Genomic DNA, 23,662 nt, shown 5'->3' with positions numbered 1-23,662 from the left:
CTGTTTTTGCACTTTCGTTTTTTCCTCATCTTTTAAAAATCATAACCCTTTCAATTTTGCAGCTAAAAATCCATATGATGGCTTATTTTTTGTGCCACCAATTCTACTATGCAGTGACATCAGTCATTTTACCCAAAAATCTACGGCGAAACAGGAAAAATTATTGCACGACAAATTTTAAGAAAAAACGCCATTTTGTGACTTTTGGGGGCTTCCATTCTACGCAGTACTTTTTTCGGTAAAAAAGGTCCATACGATTAAAATGATACCCTACTTATATAGGTTTGATTTTGTGGTACTGGAAAAAATCATAACTACATGCAGGAAAATTTATACATTTAACCCCTTAAGGACTCGTTTTTCTGTTTTTGCATTTTCATTTTTTCCTCATCATCTTCTAAAAATCATAACGCTTTCAATTTTGCACATAAAATTAAATATGATGGCTTATTTTTTGCGCCACCAATTCTACTTTGCAGTGACAGTCATTTTACCAAAAAATCCACGGCGAAACGGAAAAAAAATTAATTATGCGACAAAATTGAAGAAAAAATTTCATTCTGTAACTTTTGGGGGCTTCCGTTTCTACACAGTGCATTTTTCGGTAAAAATCACACCTTATTATTCTGGTCCATACGGTTAAAATGATACCCTACTTATATAGGTTGGATATTGTCATACTTCTGAAAAAAATCATAACTACATGCAGGAAAATGTATATGTTTAAAATTTTCATCTTCTGACCCCTATAACTTTTTTTATTTTTCCGCGTACGGGCCGGGATGAGAGCTCATTTTTTGTGCCGTGTTTGAAGTTTGTAGCGGTACCATTTTTGCATTGATCGGACTTTTTGATCGCTTTTTATAAAATTTTTTATGATATAAAAAGTGACCAAAAATACACTATTTTGGACTTTGGAATTTTTTTGCGCATACGCCATTGACCGTGCGATTTAATTAACAATATATTTTTATAGTTCGGACATTTACAGGCGCAGCGATACCACGTTTATTTTTATTTACACAGTTTTTTTTATGGGAAAAGGGGGGGGTGATTCAAAATTTTATTAGGGAAGGGGTTAAATGACCTTTGATAACTTTTTTTTTTCCCTTTTTTTTTTAGCAATGTTCTAGCTCCCATAGGGATCTATAACACTGCACACACTGATCTTTTACCCTGATCCCTGCAAAGCCATAGCTTTGCATGGATCAGCAAGATAGGGGCTCGATTGCTCAAGCCTGTAGCTCAGGCTTGGAGCAATCAAACGCCGATCGGACGCGACGGAGCAAGGTAAGGGGGCCTCCGCTCGCGACCTAGCTGATCGGGACATCGCGATTTTATCGCGATAGTCCCGATCAGCCCGACTGAGCTGCCGGTAAGCTTTTACTTTCATTTTCAATGCGGCGATCAATCACTGCGCCTGAAAGGTTAATAGCGCGTGGCACAACGATCTGTGCTGCGCGCTATTAGCCCAGGGTCCCGGCTATCAATAGCAGCCGGGACCGACCCTGTGTGATCCGGTTTTAAACACCGGGACCGGGTGCAGGGCGTACAGGTACGCCCTGCATCCTTAAGAGGTTAAAACTGTCATCTTCTGACCCTTATAACTTTTTTATTTTTCCACGTACAGGGTCGTGATCTGAAGTTTTTAGCGGTACCATTTTTGTATTGATCGAACTTTTTGATCGCTTTTTATTCATTTTTTCATTATATAAAAAGTGACCAAAAATACACTATTTTGGACTTTGGAATTTGTTTGCGCGTACGCCATTGACCGTGCGGTTTAACTAACAATATATTTTTATAATTCGGACATTTGCGCACACAACGATATCATATATGTTTATTTTTTATTTACACATTTTTTTTTTTTTATGGGAAAACTTTTATTGGGGAAGGGGTTAAATGATCTTTATTCACTTTTTTTTTGCAGTGTTATAGCTCCCATAGGGGACTAACATGCAATACACTGATCTTTTACATTGATCAATGGTTTCTCATAGGAAACCATTGATCAATGATTCTGCCACTTGACTGTTCATGCCTGGATCTCAGGCACTGAGCAGTCATTCGGCGATCGGACAGTGAGGAGGAAGGTAGGGGACACATTTTGCCGCGGCAATCCCAAACAGCCCACTGAGCTAGCCAGGAGCAGTTTACTTTCATTTTAGACGTGGCGTTCAAAGTGTTAAAAGCACGCAGCACCACGATCAATGCCGCGCGCTATTAGCCACGGGTCCCGGGCCGGACTCGCTACGGGAGTGGGCGTAGGGCGTACAGGTACGCCCTCCTTCCCCAACAAGTTAAAGTCCAATGCAAATCTATGGGAAATGTATGTCCCAGCATAACTTCCATACGGCAGGAGATATTTTGATAATACTTGGTCACATGTTACTTATATGTCAAACAAAAATATATAATAGTTAAATTAACCCCTAACCTGCCCCCATATGTGAAGCATGGGGTTTTTGTTTCAGTCCCATGCAAGTATATAGGACTTCTGGTACTATACTCCACAAGCTCTGCTCTGCATCTCCTGCATCAGTCCGGCTGGCAAGCCACACCCTCCCTGCATTCCATGCCCCATCTTGCAAAGACATGCCCACCCTTTAAGCCCCAATCCATTTATTTTCAGTTTACAATATCTTTACCACAATGCAGCTCCACCTGAGGATCGGATATGAGGATTAGAAAGAAGGATTAGATATGGGGATGGGATATGAGGACGGGATATGAGGTCGGGATATGAGGACGGCATATGGGGATGGGATATGAGGACGGCATATGGGGATGGGATATGGGGTCGGGATATGGGGACGGGATATGAGGACGGGACATGAAGACAGGATATAAGGTTGGAATATGAGGAGGGGATTTAGGATTTAAGGACGGGATATGAGGAGAAAAGCTTCCTCCTTTGTTGCTTTTCCTACTCCAAAAGGACATAGTAGGAAAAACTGGGCAGCGCCGGATACTCAGCTAGTATATCTATATAAAAAACAACGCGTGTGTGTATGTATGTGTGTATGTTCCAGCATCACTTTCAAACCGCTAAAGATATTAACATGAAACTTGGCACACGTTACCTATATGTCAACAACAAACATAGGATAGGTAATTTAACCCTTACCCACCCCCAATTTGCGAGATTCAGGGTTTTTATTTAAAGTCCTATACAAGTCTATGGGAAATATAGGTTACTGCATAACTTCCAAACAGCTGGAGATATTTCGATAATACTTGGTCACATGTTACTTATGTCACATAAAAATATAGAATAGTTAAATTAACCCCTAACCTGCTCCCATATGTGAAAGATAAGGTTTTGGTTTCAAATCCCATGCAAGTATATAGGACTTCTGGTGCCTTAGTCCACAAGCTCCGCTTCTCCTGGTGAATGTGTCTGTCCGGCTGGTAAGCCACACCCTCCCTGCATGCCATGTTCCATCTCACAAAGACACGCCCACCTTTTAAGCCACACCCCTTTTATTTACAGCTTACAATATCTTTACCACAATGCAGCCCCACCTGAGGACAGGAAATGAGGATTAGCTATGGGGACGGGATATGAGTGACGGAATATGAGTAACGGGATATGAGAACAAAATATGAGGAGGGGATATGGAGTGGGGATATGGGGGTAAGGATTTAGGTACTGGATATGAGGACAAAAGCTTTCTCCTTTGTTCTTTTTCCTCCTCCACAAGGATAAGGTAGGAAAAACCGGGCAGCGCCGGGTACTCAGCTAATGGTTACTACAAAAAAAGCTGGGAGACAATCAATGTGGCCGCCACTATAGTTTTCTTAGACTTGATGAAACATCTTCCTTATGTAGGCGCCTCTGCAACTAAAACTATCCTGTAATGTACTTCCTCATATCCCCATCATGTAAGGAACAGAATTCTATTATAAAATTATCTCTAGGGATGGTGTATTGCTGAGCTAAGGTATCTAAGCCTATAAATGTGTGATACTGCCACTTGAGTGGATGTATCTAATCCTATTATGTGTATATACCAGCGCAGCAGGTGGTATTAACCATATCATGTGAGATACTGCCTGCTCAGCTGTTCATTTAAACCTATAATTTTTGATACTGCCTGCTGATCTATGTATCTAAGCCTGTCATGTCAAATGCAGTCTACTGGGCTGCTGCATTTATTACTATCTAGTTTAATACTGTCTGCTTAGCTGATCTGCTGAGCCAGTGTATCTAATCTTATGTGTGATACTGTGTGCTGAGCTGTATCATGTCAGGCAAAGTTATGTCTTCTCCATTGTGCATATATATTAGGGCGGCACGATATGGGGAAATGTGCAATTGCGATTTTGGGCCTAAATATTGCGATTTCGATATGCGATGAGATATAATAAAAAAAAAAAATGGTGAAATCCCCACATTTCAAGTCCAATCGCCTCCATTTCACATCTACCTACCCATTTTATGCCCACCGCCTATTTCACATCTCCCCCTTGTCACATTCTCCTCCCCCATGTCACATTCTCCTCCCATCACACCCCCCCTTGTCACATTCTTCTCCCCCTTGTCACATTCTCCCCCCCTTGTCACATCCTCCTCCCCCTTGTCACATCCTCCTCCCCCTTGTCACATCCTCCTCCCCCTTGTCACATCCCCCCCCCCTGTCACAACCCCCCCACCTTGTCACATCCCCCCCCCTCCTGTCACATTGTTTTGACTTCATATCCCATCATCATATATTGTTGTCATATCCCATCCCCATATACCGTCCTCATATCCCAACCTCCTATCCCGTCCTCATATCCCAACCTCCTATCCCGTCCTCATATCCCGGCCTCCTATCTCAACCTCATATCCCGTCCTCATATTTCGACCTCATGTCCCATCTTCAGGTGGGACTGATTTGTGATGATGACATTGTAAGCTGAAAATAGAAGGGGACGTAGCTTTGTGGGACTGGGCGTGATTTGCAAGCCAGACCAATGCACAAAAAAGGTAGAGAATAACAAAGGATGGGGCTTAAATGTGGGCGTGTCTTTGTGAGATGAGGTGTGGCTTGCAAGCCGGACTGACACATTCACCAGGAGATGCAGAGCTTGTGGAGTAATGTACTGGAAGTACCATATACTTGCATGGGACTTGAAACAAAAACCCATCTTTTATATAGGTTGTAGGTAAGGGTTATTCTAACTATCATTTATTTTAATTTGACATTTAAGTAATATGTGTACCAGGTATTATTGAAATATCTCCAGCCCTACAGAAGTTATGTGGGAACATACATTTCCCATAGATTTGTATGGGACTTTAAACAAAAATCCCGACCCTCACAAATGGGGGTAGTTAAGGGTTAAATTTACTATCCTATATTTCAAGTGGACATATAAGTAACATGTGACCAAGTATTATCGAAATACCTCCAGCAGTTTGGAAGTTATGAAGTAACATATATTTCTTATAGACTTGTATGGGACTTTAAACAAAAACCCTGACCCTGGCAAATGGGGGTGAGTAAGGGTTAAATTATCTATCCTATGTTTGTTGTTGACATATAAGTAACATGTGTGCCAAGTTTCATGTTAATATCTTTAGCCATTTGGACGTGATATTGGAACATGCGCACACACACACACATTTAGTTATATATTTACTAGCTGAGTACCCGGCGTTGCCCGGTTTTTCCTTCCTAATCCTTGTTGGGGAGGAAAATAAACAAAGGAGGAAGCTTTTGACTTCATATCCCATCCTCATATATTGTTGCCATATCCCAACCTCCTGTCCCATTCTCCTATCTCGACCTCTTATCTCAAACTCCCATCCCAACCCATAATATGTGTACCAGGTATTGAAATATAGAATAAAGTATAATCACTCCTCAAAGATTTCCCCTACAAAAGGTGCAAAATGATACTTCAAGAATTCCAGAAAAGTGTTTTACATAAAATTACAGTATAAAATACCCTGGCACTAAATATGTACAGTGGTCCCTCAACATACGATGGTAATTCGTTCCAAACGAGCCATCGTTTGTCAAATCCATCGTATGTTAAGGGATTCGTGCAATGCAAAGTATAGGAAGCTGTACTCACCTGTCCCCGCCGCTCGCGATGGTGTCCCCGCCGCTCCCGATGGTGACCCTGGGCCTCCGCTGGGCTCTCCAGATCATCTCTGGTCCTTCGCTGTCTTCTCCGGTCCTCCGCTGTCTTCCGCAAGGCCTTACTGGGCCTGCGTAGCAACATCATTACGCCGCTGCGTACGCCAATCCTATTGGATGACGTGTGCAGCAGCGTATTGACGTCATCGGAGAGGGCCGAGAAGACACTGGAAGACCAGCGCTGGACCTGGAGGGCACCCCGGAGCATCGTGGAGGGGTAAGTAATACTTACCGCGACACACGAGGAACATTAAGCTGCTATCCAGCAGCAGCTTAAGCATTTTGCGCTGCCGGATAGCACTTAATGCGATGGCCCCGACATAAAAAAGCATCGTATGTCGATGCTGACATCGACATGCGATGGCCTCTGAGAGGCCATCGTATGTCGATTTGATCATATGTCGGGGCCATCGTAGGTCGGGGGGTCACTGTATTAGCTTGACACTTTCTTCAGTAGGGATAAAAAATATAGGTATATGATATATTTTTTATCCCTACTGAAGAAAGGGTTGAGCTAATACTGGCTATAGCACCCTGAAACGCGTCTAGGCTATTGATTTTAATCCTATAAGGCACTATAGCATCACTTGGACTAAAACCTAATGTGAAAACGGCACAGCGGTATTTGCTGGTTCAGACAAATTAACTTGGATACCTGTCTTATGCACCATTGGTCCGGTCCGAGTCTTTGAACTGCCTCACTGACCTGCTGAGATCCCCGCCAGGATTTCATCCACCACGAGGGACGCCACGATATACCAACACTGCACCTGCTTGTTCACCGCAGAGGGGGGAGTACGGCTGGTACACAAGCGCGCTATGCCAAGCCTGAAATAGTGACAGCCCTAACATCGCACTATTACAGCAAACCATCACAGCAGCATTCATCTGGCAGTCCCAGGACTTGGTGAGATCGCAACATTAACGTCAGTGATACATTTGTTGAAATCAGTGACAGTTTGATACACAGACTGATATTTTGTTATATATTGGAATTACAGTAGTCCTTTGATTTCAGCTGAGACCGGACCACATATACATCTATACTAAATTTCTTTTGGACATACCACCTATTGTTTGCAGGTACACTGAACGGTCAGTTGCTGAACCATTAGGTTGCCGGAGTATTGGATTGATGCTATGTTTGTAATTTTTATAATTATTATTAATGTTCTAATTTGCAGATATTGTGTGAATATCCCCACTAGGGCCCAGTGGTGGTATATTCCTCTATTTAGTGCCAGGGTATTTTATGCTGTTATTTTATGTAAAATAAATATACAAATATAAAACACTTTTCTGGAATTCTTGAAGTATCATTATGCACCTTTGTAGGTGATTATACTTTATTCTATTTTGATACTGTTTCGGCCGGTGGGTTCTGGTACTTAATCACACTATCCTCAGATTTTTGGTTGTAAGCTGCACCATTTTTTTGTTTTTTCCAAGTATTGAAATATCTCCATCCGTACAGAAGTTATGTGGGAACATACATTTCCCATTGATTTGCATGGGACTTTAAACAAAACCCCGACCATCACAAATGGAGGTAGTTAAGGGTTAAATTAACTATCCTATATTTTTGTGGACATATAAGTAACATGTGACTAAGAATTATCTAAATATCTCCAGCGGTTTGGAAGTTATGCAGTAACCTATATTTCCCATAGACTTGTATGGAACTTTAACCCCTTCATGACCCAGCCTATTTTCACCTTCATGACCTGGGCATTTTTTGAAAATCTGACCACTGTCACTTTAAACATTAATAACTCTGGAATGCTTTTACTTATCATTCTGATTCCGAGATTGTTTTTTCGTGACATATTCTACTTTATTTTATCGGTAAAATTTCACTGATATTTGTATCCTTTCTTGGTAAAAAATCTAAAAATTTCATGAAAATTTTGAAAATTTTGCATTTTTCTAACTTTGAAAGTCTCTGCTTGAAAGGAAAATGGATATTCCAAATAAATTACATATTGATTCACATATACAATATGTCTACTTTGTGTTTGCATTAAAAAATTGACAAGTTTTTACTTTTGGAAGACATCAGAGGGCTTCAAAGTTCCGCAGCAATTTTCCAATTTTTCTCAAGATTTTCAAAATCGTAATTTTTCAGGGCCCAGTTCAGGTTGGAAGTGGATTTTAAGGATCTTCATATTAGAAATACCCCATAAATGACCCCATTATAAAAACTGCACCCCCCAAAGTATTCAAAATGACATTCAGTAAGTGTTTTAACCCTTTAGGTGTTTCACAGGAATAGCAGCAAAGTGAAGGAGAAAATTCTAAATCTTCATTTTTTACACTCGCATTTTCTTGTAGACCCAATTTTTTAATTTTTACAAGGGGTAAAAGGAGAGAAATCACCCTAAAATTTGTAACCCAATTTCTTTCGAGTAAGGAAATACCTCATATGCGTATGTAAAATGTTCGGTGGGCGCAGTAGAGGGCTCAGAAGGGAAGGAGTGACAATGGGATTTTGGAGAGTGAGTTTTTCTGAAAGGGTTTTTGGGGGGCATGTCCCATTTAGGAAGCCCCTATGGTGCCAGAACAGTGGACCCCCCCACATGTGACCCCATTTTGGAAACTATACCCCTCATGGAATGTAATAAGGGGTGCAGTGAGCATTTACACCCCACTGGCGTTTGACAGATATTTGAAACGGTGGACTGTGCAAATCAAAAATTTTATTTTTCATTTTCACAGACCACTGTTCCAAAAATCTGTCATACACCAGTGGGGTGTAAATGCTCACTGCACCCCTTATTACATTCCGTGAGGGGTGTAGTTTCCAAAATGGGGTCACATATGGATATTTATTGTTTTGTGTTTGTCAGAACTGCTGTAACAATCAGCCACCCTTGTGCAAATCGCCTCAAATGTACATGGTGCACTCTCCCTTCTGGGCCTTGTTATGCGCCCCCAGAGCACTTTGCACCCACATATGGGGTATCTCCGTACTCAGGAGAAATTGCGTTACAAATTTAGAGGGTCTTTTTTCCCTTTTACCTCTTGTGAAAATGAAAAGTATAGGGCAACACCAGCATGTCAGTGTAAAAAATTTATTTTTTTACACTAACATGCTGGTGTAGACCCCAACTTCACCTTTTCATAAGGGGTTAAAGAAGAAAAAGCCCCCCAAAATTTGTAAGGCAATTTCTCCCGAGTACGGCGATACCCCATATGTGTCCCAAAACTGTTGCCCTGAAATACGACAGGGCTCCAAAGTGAGAGAGCGCCATGCGCATTTGAGGCCTGAATTAGGGATTTGCATAGGGGTGGACATAGGGGTATTCTACGCCAGTGATTCCCAAACAGGGTGCCTCCAGCTGTTGCAAAACTCCCAGCATGCCTGGACAGTCAATGGCTGTCCGGCAATACTGGGAGTTATTATTTTGCAACAGCTGGAGGCTCCGTTTTGGAAACAGTAGCGTACCAGACATTTTTCATTTTTTGGGGGGAGGGGGGCTGTGTAGGGGTATGTGTATATGTAGTGTTTTTTACTTTTTATTTTAGGTTAGTGTCAGTGTAGTGTAGTGCTTTTAGGGTACAGTCACATGGGCAGAGGTTCACAGCAAGTTTGCCGCTGGAAGTTTGAGCTGCAGCGCAAAATTTGCGCCATCTCAAACTTGCGGCACTCACTGTAAACCTCCGCCCATGTGAGTGTACCCTGTACATTCACATTGGGGGGAGGGGGCAAACATCCAGCTGTTGCAAACTCCGAGCATGCCCTTTGGCTGTCCGTGCATGCTGGGAGTTGTAGTTTTGCAACAGCTGGAGGAACACTGGTTTGGAAACACTAAGTTAAGTAATAAACTTTCAAGTGTTTTGCAACCAAACTTAGTGTTTCCAAACCAGTGTGCCTCCAGCTGTTGCAAAACTACAACTCCCAGCATGCATGGTCTGTCAGTGCATGCTGGGAGTTATAGTTTTGCAACAATTGCAACAGCTGGAGGCACTGAGGTAGGAAACGGACAATGTTTCCCAACTAGTGTGCCTCCAGATGTTGCAAAACTACAACTCCCAGCATGCCCAGACTGCCAAGGCATGCTGGAAGTTGTAGTTCGGCAATATCTGAAGGATCAGATGTTGCTGAACTACAACTTCCAGCATGTCTGGGCAGTCTGGGCATGCTGGGAGTTGTAGTTTTGCAACATCTGGAGGTCCACAGTTTGGAGACCACTGTATAATGGTCTCCAATCTGTGCTCTTCCAGATGTTAGAGAACTACAACTCCCAGCATGCCTGGACAGACTGAGCATGCTGAGATTTGTAGTTTTGCAACATCTGGAAGAGCACAGATTGGAGACCATTATACAGTGGTCTCCAAACTGTGGACCTCCAGATGTTGCAAAACTACAACTCCCGGCATGCCCAGAAAGCCAAAGGCTGTCTGGGCATGCTGGGAGTTGCAGTTTTGAAACTCTCAGAGGCAGCAGTGAGATCGCTTTACGGCGATCTCACTGCTGCCAATGAAGATGCCGCACTGCTGCCGGAAACTCACCTCCGGGACGCAGCGCCGCCGGGACCGCATGGAGGACGTCGGGACCGCACGGAGGACGCCGGGACCGCTCGGGACACCGCTCCGACGGGTAAGTGACGCCGGGGGACGGGTCAGGGACACTTAGCAGAGCGGTGTGTGTCCCGATCCCCGTGATCGGAACTCACACACCGCGCTGCTAAGTATTCTGATAGCGAAACGCTGCTATCAGCTAGTCAGATTTGACCAGCTGATAGCAGCGATCGCTGGGGGGGTGGGGGACGAAACCCCCCGTGGTCGCACGGTAAGATGGCTGGCTATCAGTGATAGCCACCATCTTTCCGGGCGCTGCGGGATGCCGCGAGTAGCGGCAGTAATATCCATGACGTACCTGTATGTCATGGGTCGGGAACACCTTGCCACCCATGACGTACAGGTATGTCATAGGTCGGGAAGGGGTTAAACAACAATCCCGCCCCTGGCAAATGGGGGTGAGTAAGGGTTAAATCACCTATCCTATGTTTGTTGCTGACATATAAGTAACGTGTGCCAAGTTTCATGTTAATATCTTTAGCCGTTTGGATGTGATGCTGGAACATACACACACATTTAGTTTTATATATATATATATATATCTTTATATTAAGCCTCATGTTTGTATAATGTACACTTGTTTTGTTCCTCTGTGGTTCTGACAGATCTCTATCTGAATGCTAGATAAAAGTGAAGTCTTTAAATAGCGGTGGTGGGTGCAGTGTCCAGGCCGCAGGGCCTCGCTGACAGGAAGCTTCCGGTGTTGTTTGCGGGGAGAATGATGAGAGGAAGATGTGTGGGCAGTTTCCTGCTCTCACAACCCAGCCTGACCAACAGTGGAAAAATACCCCTCCACCCCCCTCCTGAGACCACCCGAGACATGGGAGGGGTAGAGCAGACAAACAATCTGTCAGGGAGGGACATGTGCAGATGTGAAAGACACAACATGGTCATAGATTGATATCTTTTTAGCAGTCAGGTAGCTGGTTAGACTGGTACCCTGCAGAGGTGTAAAACACTATGGTGTCCTCTATATTTTAAGATGGTACTAATCAATACCACTGGCACAGAGGGTTAAAGGTTGTGCTTGCTACTAATCTGCATTACATGACCTCTTCCCTACTGACAGCACAATGACAACCCAGCTAAGCTTCTGTTTGCACCTCATTTTGTTTACTATTGTTGGAGGAATATGTCAACTACTGATGCCCTTGTTTAAAAGGAACATGTCACACTAAATGCAACAGGAATCATGTTTTAGAGCAGAAGGAGCCGACCAGATTGATAAACAGTTTGTACGAAAAGTTCCAAAATAAGGCTGGGTTCACACTACTATTTCAACTACGGTTCTCGTATACGGCTGGGAGGAGGGGTGGGCGGGGCTTAATCGCAGCGCCCGCACTCAGCCGTATTTGGGAACCGTAGTTAATGTATGTCTATGAGCCAACCGGAGTGAACCGCAGCCTCCCGTCGGCTGTTTTTTCGGCAAAAACGTGGTAAAGAAGGCAACAAGCCTTCTTTACCATAAATGTATAGAAAAGTTTACCTTGAGATTGTCACAGCAAAAACAGATGAGGGCTTAAAGGATTACTCTGGTGCTTCAGCATTCTGAACATTTTGTTCAGAGCGCTCGGAGTGGGAGGCCGTGATGGTGACGTCATGGCCATGCCCCATTGTGCCGTCACACCACGCCCCCTCCATTCATGTCTATGGGAGGGGGCGTATTGGCCGACACCCCCCCAACCATAGACATGAATGGAGGGGGTGTGGCCGTGACATCACAACCTTTGCTGCTAGCCCCGCCAACGCCACCCCCCACCACAGCGCCCGGCGCTCTAAACTAACGCCCAGCAGCAGGACCCCCACGATCAGACATCTTATTCCCTATGATGTCTAGCATAGCAAAAACAGCACCACAACTGTCCACAGGTGTGTGGTATTACAATTTGGCTCCAATCACTTTAAAAGGGGTACTCTGCTGGAAAACATTTTTTCTTAAATCAACTGGTGCCAGAAAGTTAAACAGATATGTAAATTATTTCTATTTAAAAATCTTCATCCTTCCAGTACTTATCAGATGCTGTATGCTCCACTGGAACACGGTAAAGTAAGGTGAGAAGGTATCAGGACGCAATATTTTCTTAAGTCAAGTCTCCAAAAAAGCCACAGGATCCGAGCCTTCCACTCTCTCAGGAAGGCCCAACAGGCGTATACTGATGCGCTTAAGCCTATTTTCAAGATCATCCGCCCTATTCAGCACAGTTTTAATTTGTTGCTGCATTGAGGTCAACTGGGCAGGAATAGGTAGTAGAGCGTCCTCAACAGTGGAGACCCGGCACTCAACCTCCCCAGGGCATTCGCGGAGCTTTTGAGTCTTGTGGCAAAGGATCACAAATTCTTGTTGGAGTTCATCCACTTTGGAAACCATCATGGGTTGACAGGATGTGAAAGCCACCAGTAATTGCGTAAACTTCTGATCCAGAGTCAGCAGGTCAAGAAGAGTGGTGGGGCGAACAGCATCTCCTAGAGCCAGAAAACATAGGAGGAGAGGGTGCAGGAGACAATCTCTCAACAGTCTCTGGGGGTCTAGTAAGTTGACTGAGGGTTTTAGTGGCATGCGCTGACACTTTAGACACCTGGGGGGGGGGGGTCTAGGAGCACAGGAGTCACGTCTAGCATGGTCACTTGCAGGGGGAGGACACTCATCAGAGGAAACGTCATCTTCTGTAGATTGTCTAGCGGACGTGAGTTTAGATTTTTTAGACCGGTTCCTCAGACCTCCCATGTTCTCCAACAGCAAAAGCACTACACAGTCCAGCAAAACCAGAGAGCAGGCACAGCAGGACTCCAACAGCAGTAGTCAGAAGCACACTGCAGGGCTAGGTGAGAGGACTCAGCTTTTCAGTATAAGGCCACTGAACAGTATTAGCAATTTGATGAATGCTATAGATAGTCCTATATGGGGACTTAAAGGAGTGTAAAAAAATTTGAATAAGTCCCTTCCCCAATAAAAATATAAAATTACCCCTTTTCCCTATTTCATTTAAAAAAAAGCGTAAAAACAATTAATAAACATATTTTGTATCACCGCGTGTAAATGTCCATACTATCAAACTATAAAATAAATGATCCTCTATGGAGAAAGGCATAAAGGTTAGGAAAAAAAAAAAAAAAAAAAGACCAAAACTGCTTTGTTTTGGTCACATTGCATAAAAATAAATAAATAAATAAAAATATATATAATAATAATAAATAAAATGTGATCAAAGTCACATGTACGGAAATGTAGTACCAAAAATAAAAACTACAAAAAATGAGCCCTCATACAGCCCCGTATACGGAAAAATTAGAAAGTTAACGGTGGTCAAAATAGGGCAATTTTAAACATACTAATTTTGTGAAAAGAGTTTTTTTTAAACGCAGTACTATAATAGAAAAGTATGTAATCATGGCATCATTTTATTCGTATTGACCCATAGAATAAAGAAAACATGTTAGTTTTACAGCAAAGTGAACAGCATAAAAACCGAACCCTTCAAAGTATGCAAAAAACAATGTAACTCCAAGTCAATTACACTTCTGTGAAATCACACTTTCCACTCAGGAAGCAACACTGATTGACAATCAATTTCACATCCTGTTGTGCAAATGGAACAGACAACAGGTGGAAATTATAGGCAATTAGCAAGACACCCCTAATAAAGGAGTGGTTCTGCAGGTGGTGACCACAGACCACTTCTCAGTTCCTAAGCTTCCTGGCTGATGTTTTGGTCACTTTTGAATTCTGACGGTGCTTTCACTCTAGTGGTAGCATGAGATGGAGTCTACAACCCACACAAGTGGCTCAGGTAGTACAGCTCATCCAGGATGGCACATCAATGGGACATTGGCAAGAAGGTTTGCTGTGTCTGTCAGCGTAGTGTCCAGAGCATGGAGGCGCATTACCAGGAGACAGGCCAGTACATCGGGAGACGTGGAGGAGGCCGTAGGAGGGCAACAACCCAGAAGCAGGACCGCTACCTCCGCCTTTGTGCAAGGAGGAGCACTGCCAGAGCGCTGAAAAATGACCTGTAGCAGGCCACAAATGTGCATGTGTCCACTCAAATGGTCAGAAATAGACTGCAGGAGGGTGGTATCAGGGCCCGACATCCACAGGTGGGGTTGTGCTTACAGGATGTTTGGCATTTGCCAGAGAACACCAAGATTGGCAAATTCGCCACTGGCGCCCTGTGCTCATCACAGATGAAAGCAGGTTCACACTGAGCACATGTGACAGACGTGACAGAGTCTGGAGACGCTGTGGAGAACGTTCTGCTGCCTGCTATATCCTCCAGCATGACCGGTTTGGTGGTGGGTCAGTAATGGTGTGGGGTGGCATTTCCTTGGGGGGCCGCACAGCCCTCCATGTGCTTGCCAAAGGTAGCCTGACTGCCATTAGGTAACGAGATGAGATCCTCAGACCCCTTGTGAGAACATATGCTGGTGCGGTTGACGCTGGGTTCATCCTAATGCAAGACAATGCTAGACCTCATGTGGCTGGAGTGTGTCAGCAGTTTCTGAGGAGGAAGGCATTGATGCTATGGACTGGCCCGCCAGTTCCCCAGATCTGAATCCGATTGAGCTCATTTTGACTTGTTTTAAGGACATTACATCAAAGTTGGATCAGCATGTAGTGTGGATTTCCTCATTGATTTTGAGTGTGACTCCATATCCAGACCTCCATGGGTTGATAAATTTGATTTCCATTGATAAGTTTTGTGATTTTGTTGTCAGCACACTCAACTATGTAAAGATGAAAGTACACTGTTCAAAAAAATAAAGCGAACACTAAGATAACACATCCTAGATCTGAATGAATGAACTAATCGTATGAAATACTTTCGTCTTTACATAGTTGAATGTGCTGGCAACAAAATCACACAAAAATTATCAATGGAAATCTAATTTATTAACCCATGGAGGTCTGGATATGGAGTCACACCCAAAATGGAAAACCACAATACAGGCTGATCCAACTTTGATGTAATGTCCTTAAAACAAGTCAAAATGAGGCTCAGTAGTGTGTGTGGCCTAAACGTGCCCGTATGACCTCCTTACAACGTCTGGGCATGCTCCTGATCAGGTGGCGGATGGTCTCCTGACGGATGTCCTCCCAGACCTGGACGAAAGCATCCAAGCGAGCGAGACATGATGTCCCAGATGTGCTCAATCGGATTCAGGTCTGGGGAACGGGCGGGCTAGACCATAGCATCAATGCCTTCCTCTTGCAGGAACTGCTGACACACTTCAGTCACATGAGGTCTAGTATTGTCTTGCATTAGGAGGAACCCAGGGCCAACCGCACCAGCATATGGTCTCACAAGGGGTCTGAGGACCTCATCTCGGTGCCTCATGGCAGTCAGGCTACCTGGTGTGTGTCTCTTTACTAAATTTTTGCAAGAAAATTAAGTATTTCTCACTATACACATGTTTATTCACTTTGTGTGTATTGGACCTAAACCAAGAAAGGGAGGAAAAAAAGCAAATTGGACATAATGTCACACCAAACTCCAAAAATGGTCTGGACAAAATGATTGGCACCCTTTCAAAATTGTGGCAATATAAGATGGTTTCAAGCATGTGATGCTCCTTTAAACTCACCTGGGGCAAGTAGCAGGTGTGGGCAATATAAATATCACACCTGAAAGCAGATAAAAAGGAGAGAAGTTCACTTAGTCTTTGCATTGTGTGTCTGTGTGCCACACTAAGCATGGACAACAGAAAGAGGAGAAGAGAACTGTCTGAGGGCTTGAGAACCAAAATTGTGGAAAAATATCAACAATCCACTTCTAGGTTACAAGTCCATCTCCAGAGATCTAGATTTGCCTTTGTCCACAGTGCGCAACATTATCAAGAAGTTTGCAACCCATGGCACTGTGACTAATCTCCCTGGGCGTGGACGGAAGGGAAAAATTGATGAAAGGTGTCAAGGCAGGATAGTCCGGATGGTGGATAAGCAGCCCCAAACAAGTTCCAAAGATATCCAAGCTGTCCTGCAGGCTCAGGGAGCACACAGTGTCAGCGCAAACTATCAGTCGACATTTAAATGAAATGAAACGCTATGGCAGGAGACCCAGGAGGACCCCACTGCTGACATAGACACATAAACAAGCAAGACTACATTTTGCCAAAATGAACTTGAGTAAACCAAAATCCTTCTGGGAAAACGTCTTGTGGACAGATGAGACCAAGTAAAGCACATCATTCTACTGTTTACCGAAAACGGAATGAGGCACAAAGAAAAGAACAGTACCCACAGTGAAATATGGTGGAGGTTCAATGATGTTTTAGGGTTGTTTTGCTGTCTCTGGCATGGGGGGTGCCTTGAATGTGTGCAAGGCATCATGAAATCTGAGGATTACCCACGGATTTTGGGTCACACTGTACAGCCCAGTGTCAGAAAGCTGGGTTTGCATCTGAGATCTTGGGTCTTCCAGCAGGACAATGACCCCAAACATACGTCAAAAAGCACCCAGAAATGGATGGCAACAAAGCGCTGGAGAGTTCTGGAGTGGCCAGCAATGAGTCCAGACCTATCTCCCATTGAAAACCTGTGGAGAGATCTTAAAATTGCTGTTGGGAAAAGGCGCCTTCCAATAAGAGAGACCTGGAGCAGTTTGCAAAGGAAGAGTGGTCCAACATTCCGTCTGAGAGGTGTAAGAAGCGTATTGATGTTTATAGGAAGTGATTAATTTCAGTTATTTTTCCCAAAGGGTGTGCAACCAAATATTAACCCTTTCAGGACTCATGGCATATCCATATGCCCTGAGTACGCTCCCTTTCCTGTGTCGCCGAATGACTGCTCAGTGCCTGAGATCCAGACAAGAGCAGTCAAGCGGCAGAATCATCGATCAATGGTTTCCTATGAGATACCATTGATCAATGTAAAAGATCAGTTAGTGTAGTATTATAGCCACTAGAGGGGGCTATAATACTGCAAAAAAGTTAATAAAGATCATTTAACCCACCCCTTCCCTAATAAAAGTTTGAATCACCCCCCTTTTCCCATAAAGAAAAAAAGTGTAAATAAAAACAAACATGCAGAAATGCCTGAATTATAAAAATATATTGTTAATTAAACCGCACGGTCAATGGCGTACGTGCAAAAATAATTCCAAAGTCCAAATTAACGTATTTTTGGTCACTTTTTCTATCATGAAAAAATTAATAAAAAGCGATCAAAAAGTCCGATCAATACAAACATGGTAAAACTTCAGATCACGGCACAAAAAAATTAGCCCTCATCCCGTCCCCTACGGCTCACAGGAGGACTGGGGGGGGGGGGAGCAGCGCCTGCGGGTCACACACATATATATATCCACACATACACATATATCTATCTAATCTATATATACACACACACATACAGACCTTTATTGCAAAAAATTCCTTGAAACCACCTAACCCTGTCATCTTGGGACCTGTCACACGCAGCATGAAGCATGAAGTGTAGCCTGATTCTTAGAATAAGATATGTTTCCACAGGAAGAGCTGACCGACACTGACCGAGCACCAACCAGCAAACGTCTGTGGGTCTCTTACCTGACACTGATCTCCCTCTGCAGCAATGGAACAGACATACAGACAGGATGAAGAGGACACAAATAGACAGACACACAGAGCATTCATCAAAGAAGAAAAACACTACCCTCACCACCTCTGTTCAATGTGTACTTTATTTCATTAAGATACAGATCAGGGCAAACATAGAAAATAGCAGGGGCGTAGAGAGACAACAACCTGTTTCTTGATTCTTGGCAGGAGGCAAGAAGCGGTCCAGTGTCTCTATACGCCCCTGTGGCATAAAATGTCTGTCCTGCCCTGTACGTAAATGGAATAAAGTACACATTGAGTAGAGCTGGGTGAGTGCAGGACTTTTCTTTCTTCTCGGATGAATGTTTCATTGTTGCTGGATCTAGCAGTACTTATGCTCCACCAGTTACTAACAGAGATCCACATGTCCTGAGCGTTGTACCGCTGCTACAGTTAAGAGGTATACAGATGCTGCGGTAGTGCCAGCTATCCAGTTCTTGTTTAGCGCAGACACATGGAGCAACTACTGAGATTCCTAAAGATCCTCCAGAGGGCACCCATCTTTAACTCACAGCATGTAATAGAGAGGGACTTTCTGAGTAGCTTGGTACACTCCTCCATTTAACGCTTGTGTATACCTCATGTATACCTTTAAGCACACATCTATGTAGCACTATGTGAATTGCTGCTTACTTTAGTGAAAGGAGTCACGCTTGACTTGTGCCAATTTTTACTACCCAGACACTTTACTATGTGTTCTCAGCTCATCTGTACCCTAGGCAGAAATCTTTTTAGTTGGTGCTTTGTATAAACCCTGGTACTTGTGCATTATCCTGTAACAGATGAATTTTTTCACTATAAAATCAAAACGTGCAAATGTCTCATTTTGTAAATTAGAGGTGGTTCTGCACTTAGACATATGGAGATAGGTGTGAGCCTCAAGGTAAGGCCCAAATCTATTTGATTTATGTAATCTATGATGACATTTATGGCATATCCTATGGTCTAAGGTGGGAATGCTCCTTTAAGTGTCGATGTTGCATGTGATCTAGAAGTATATTGCTCAGACTGGGTGTATCAACAATGATTATACTAACTCTTTATTTCCACTCACCTCCTCCAGTTGACTATGTACATGCTGCACAATCAAGTCAATGGCCACAGTATTACCGCTACCTAAAAGACATGGATATAGGGAAAGCTCATGGTTACCTCATTTTGGACATGTTCACATATGTCAGATTTAAGATGGGTTCTGCATTGAAATCTGTATCAAATCCACAGACTACCTGCATCCTTTGCAACCCAGTTTACATGCAACAGAAAACTCCTGCACTGATTTTTTTTCTAAAGTGAAAAATAAATTCTCTGTAGAAATAAGTGGTATGAGGCTTACTTTTGATGAAAATGCTGAGAATTTGCCCCACTGGATGACAATGGGACTAATGCTCGTACATATCTGCGGTCATTTTCCTGCACACCTGTAAGAAATCTGCAGCAGAAATCTAAGCCTCAGTCTTGAATTTCTGCCACAGAAATACATGCATGGATTTTAGCTACAACATGTTAACATATCCTTAAAGTAGTCTGCCACTGGATACATCCCAACTATTCTCACCTCTTGGCACTACAATATCCGCAAGACGCATGGTGGGCTGTATGTACTGGTCAAAAGCAGGCTTCACAAAGGCATGGTACTGCTTAAGGACTCCTTCAATATCCCGGCCCCGTTCGGTGATGTCTCTCCGTAGCCTTCGTACAAGGCGGATGTCAGAATCTGTGTCTACAAAAATCTTCATGTCTAGAAGCTGCAGTGAAAACACAGACGAGTTTGTCACAGGGCAATCTTACTATTGTAATGCATTGGATGATCATCGAAAATCTGAAATCACGGGGTCACTAACAGCTCCTTTGCTGATCACCCACCAAGGTGTGCTTACCTTCAGAAGCTCAGCATGTGCGAATGCCATGATCCCTTCAAATATGATCACATTGGCTCCATAAAGCGTTTTCTAATAAAAAGAAAAAAAAAAAAAAAATGAACTAAAATTAAGTAAAAAAACTCACAATCACATAAAAAAAAAATCTCAGGAGCCTCTTTCATGGACCTAGAAGTTACATAAATATCTATATAGTGGTCCCTCAACATACGATAGTAATCAGTTCCAAACGGACCATCGTTTGTTGAAACCATTGCATGTTGAGGGATCCGTGCAATGTAAAGTATAGGACAGTGGTCTACAACCTGCGGACCTCCAGATGTTGGAAAACTACAACACCCAGCATGCCCGGACAGCCGTTGGCTGTCCGGGCATGCTGGGTGTTGTAGTTTTGCAACATCTGGAGGTCCGCAGGTTGTAGACCACTGTTAGAGGAAGTTGTACTCACCTGTCCCCGCCGCTCCGGACCGTCACTGTTCGTCACCGCTGCCCGGGATGTCGCCGTCCATCGCTGTCGCCGCGTCCCCAAGGTGTCCCCGACGCTCCGGCAAGGCCTCTGTTTCCCCGGCATCCGCGCTCTCTGTCGCCGCCATCACGTCGCTACGCACGCCACTCCTATTGGATTATGGGACGGCGTGCGCAGCGACGTGATGACATCGATGGAGAGCGGCGACGATGCAGGGGATTCCGAAGAGGACGCGCTGGAGCCCCGAGGACAGGTAAGAGACATCACCGGAGCTCACGGGGCACTGTAAACGTGTATCCGGCAGCAGCTGAAGCAGTCAGCGCTGCCGGATAGCCGTTTATGCGATGGCCCCAACATACAAAAGCATTGTATGTTGATGCTGCCTTCAACATGCGATGGCCTCTGAGAGGCCATCGCATGTTGAAATTATCGTATGTCGGGGCCATCGTAGGTCGAGGGGTCACTGTATTTCCCTATCTCATACAGATAAATGTTAATGCCAGGAATTCCCCTTTAAATGGGCACTGTCATCAACATATCTCTAATATATTTTCATTATTTTTATTAAAACATTTTAATTTAAGTTTGAAAACCGGCCACTAGGGGTCTCCCTCCTAGTGGCCGGCTGCAGGCTGGCGTGACGTCACACCTGAATTCGGACCAATGCCGGCCGGGCAATCGGTCCGAATTCATTCAGCCTGCGCTCGCTCCCTGCCTGTCAATCAGACCGGATGGAAGCGAGCACATTGGCTCCCTGGGCTCAACATGGCCACTCCTCCCGCACATGTCGCCGCCGCCGCTGCCTCTGCACGCCCGCTGCTGGACTCTGCAGTATGTATCTATCTTTAGGGGAGAGCGGGGTTCAAAGTTTTTACATGGGGGGTGGGGGAGAGCGGGGTTCGTGATTTCAACACGGGGGCGGGGGGAACGGAACGGGGTAGCGCCCCACGGCCCTAACTTGTTTTCAACACAGGGTGCCTCAAGCTGTTTCACCAATACAACTCCCAGCATAGATGTCTGGGCAAGTTGGGAGTTGTAGTGGTGAAACAGCTGGAGTCACCCTGTGTAGATGAACTAAGGGCGGAAGTGTGCCCCCCCCCCCCCCAGCAGGCATCAGTGACGTTGTGCCTGCTGGGGAAGTCTGCCTGGTAGTGAGCACACCATCAAGCAGACAAAGAGGCATTTTTTTATATGGTAAAAAAAAAAAAATTTTAAGCAAGGAGGGGGTTAGGGATAGCAGGGACAGAAAAAATAAAAATAAGGATGGTGGGAGCTAAACTTTAAATGATCACCAACGTCTCCCTCTCCCAAACCTACAGTATGTCTTCTGACCATCTCCTCACCCAGTCTTTGGTTCGGCTGTGTGTAGTGAAGTCATACGTGGGAATTTTTACACTCTTTCCCTGTTTTAGCTTCTTTAATGTACTGATCATAAGCTCAAAGTCAAAGGAGTCTGGGTGATCAAAGTTATATTCATTGCAAGCTGCCTGAACTTGCTGTTCTTCCGTCAGCACCTGTGGGACAGCAAAAGTAGAATATAAAAATATTACAAGTAAGTAATACCTCAGGCCATAGATTATGTATATATAGGATAATGTGCCCCTTACTGACAGTTAAAAAAAAAAAAAAAAACATCAGAGACCCTGAAGAATTTAATGTCTACAAACAGTGGAATGCAAAACTATTTAACCTTCCGGGGATCGAGAAGTTAAATTGTTCCTGTCAATAGCAAAAAATTTTGACACATCACAGAGACATGACTATAGTTTTGATCTGTCAGGGTATGGGTGTTCAGACCACCACCAATCATTAGAAAGAGATGGGAGACTCTTAGGCTCGCTGTAATCTCCATCTCACTGCAAAGCCCCCAACCCATCAAAACTACTGACAGGTCAAGTGTTTTTGCAAATGACAGGCACACTTTATGCTTCACAGACGAACCACAAGGAGGTTACTTTAAATAAACATGAAGCTACCTATAAAGTAGGGCTTCTTCTCTTATCCTACTGGGCCTCAGACAGGCTAAAGTGATACCTGGGCCTCATCAACTGTGGTGGAAGCCCATGCAAAAAGATCATTCACTGCACTATGCATTGTGTAATATTCAAATAAATACAAAATGGGTCTGTTATGTTGCTAAACCAAAGACTGCTGCAGCCAGAGAAAGGCTTCTGCAGCTTGTAATCACTTCTGTGAACGCTGCCTCACCAACAACCAGGGGACACCTTGCAGTTTGAGAAGCATTGCACTAAAAGATAGCCTGTGGTTTGGGATGCTTATGGATGCATTGAAAGATAATATTTTTCCATTTCCATACACAAAAAATAAATAAAAATAATAATCAACCAAAGCCCCTTATTATGGCTGGGCTGGCCCACTGTCTACTGTGTATGAGGGCCTCCTGATTCTCCCCCCGACAGATGATATTGAGAAAGAGAGCTTGAAGGTGTATGGTCATCGTAAGGATTTTACCTTGTAAAAAGAATCCATTGATAGAAGGACCACCCAGGGAACATCCAATGCTTCAATGATCATCCTGGCAACTGTGGTTTTACCTGACGCGCTGCCACCACCTAGACCTGGCACAAGAGATCATCAAGAGTAAGAAGCTTCAAAAAGTGCATGAGGACACCTATATGGATGGACATACAGACAAACATATACCCCTTTAATTTCATCTACAAACCCCAATCATCTATGTCTCGTATAATGGAGAAATAGATCTGGAAAGATAGCAGAGAAAAATAAGATACAGAAAAAGGAAGCAGTAGAAAAGTAAATCAGGGCTCCCCCCTGCTTCATCCTTACACCCACTTTTATATATATAAACCAGGTATGCTTCCCTAGACGTCAGGCAAGGGAGTGCTCCGCTACATATTCTGTGTACCAGGCTCTCCGCTATGGCTACTACAGAGGGTCCCATTAATTGGTGGATTTCTGCTCATTGATGGGGCTTTATCCAACCGGAAGTGCTTGGTGATAACTGGTAGGGTTGACATTTACAGCTCGTACAGAGGTTATCTAGTTTT

General features: G+C 43.9%; 1 protein-coding gene across 4 annotated transcripts in view; it reads right to left on the bottom strand.

Moving 5' to 3' along the window:
• UCKL1 (uridine-cytidine kinase 1 like 1) overlaps positions 1 to 23,662 on the bottom strand; it is a 59,753-nt gene that overhangs the window by 19,106 nt on the left and 16,985 nt on the right. For all 4 annotated transcript variants that reach the window (XR_008849182.1, XM_056547771.1, XM_056547770.1 and 1 more), the window contains exons 3-8: positions 23,106 to 23,212; positions 21,977 to 22,147; positions 20,168 to 20,239; positions 19,846 to 20,035; positions 19,342 to 19,403; positions 18,237 to 18,253 (exon numbers count right to left, since the gene is read on the bottom strand). Coding sequence is in view for 3 of the 4 variants with exons in the window: in XM_056547771.1 (XP_056403746.1) it covers positions 18,237 to 18,253; positions 19,342 to 19,403; positions 19,846 to 20,035; positions 20,168 to 20,239; positions 21,977 to 22,147; positions 23,106 to 23,212 (619 nt within the window). In the remaining variant the exon portion in view is untranslated. The remainder of the gene's footprint in view (positions 1 to 18,236; positions 18,254 to 19,341; positions 19,404 to 19,845; positions 20,036 to 20,167; positions 20,240 to 21,976; positions 22,148 to 23,105; positions 23,213 to 23,662) is intronic.

Source organism: Hyla sarda, chromosome 12, assembly GCF_029499605.1.
Source record: "Hyla sarda isolate aHylSar1 chromosome 12, aHylSar1.hap1, whole genome shotgun sequence".
In the NCBI taxonomy this organism is placed as follows: Eukaryota; Metazoa; Chordata; class Amphibia; order Anura; family Hylidae; genus Hyla; species Hyla sarda.
Note: the sequence above shows the minus strand (reverse complement) of the source record. Positions and strands in the feature narration are given on the sequence as shown.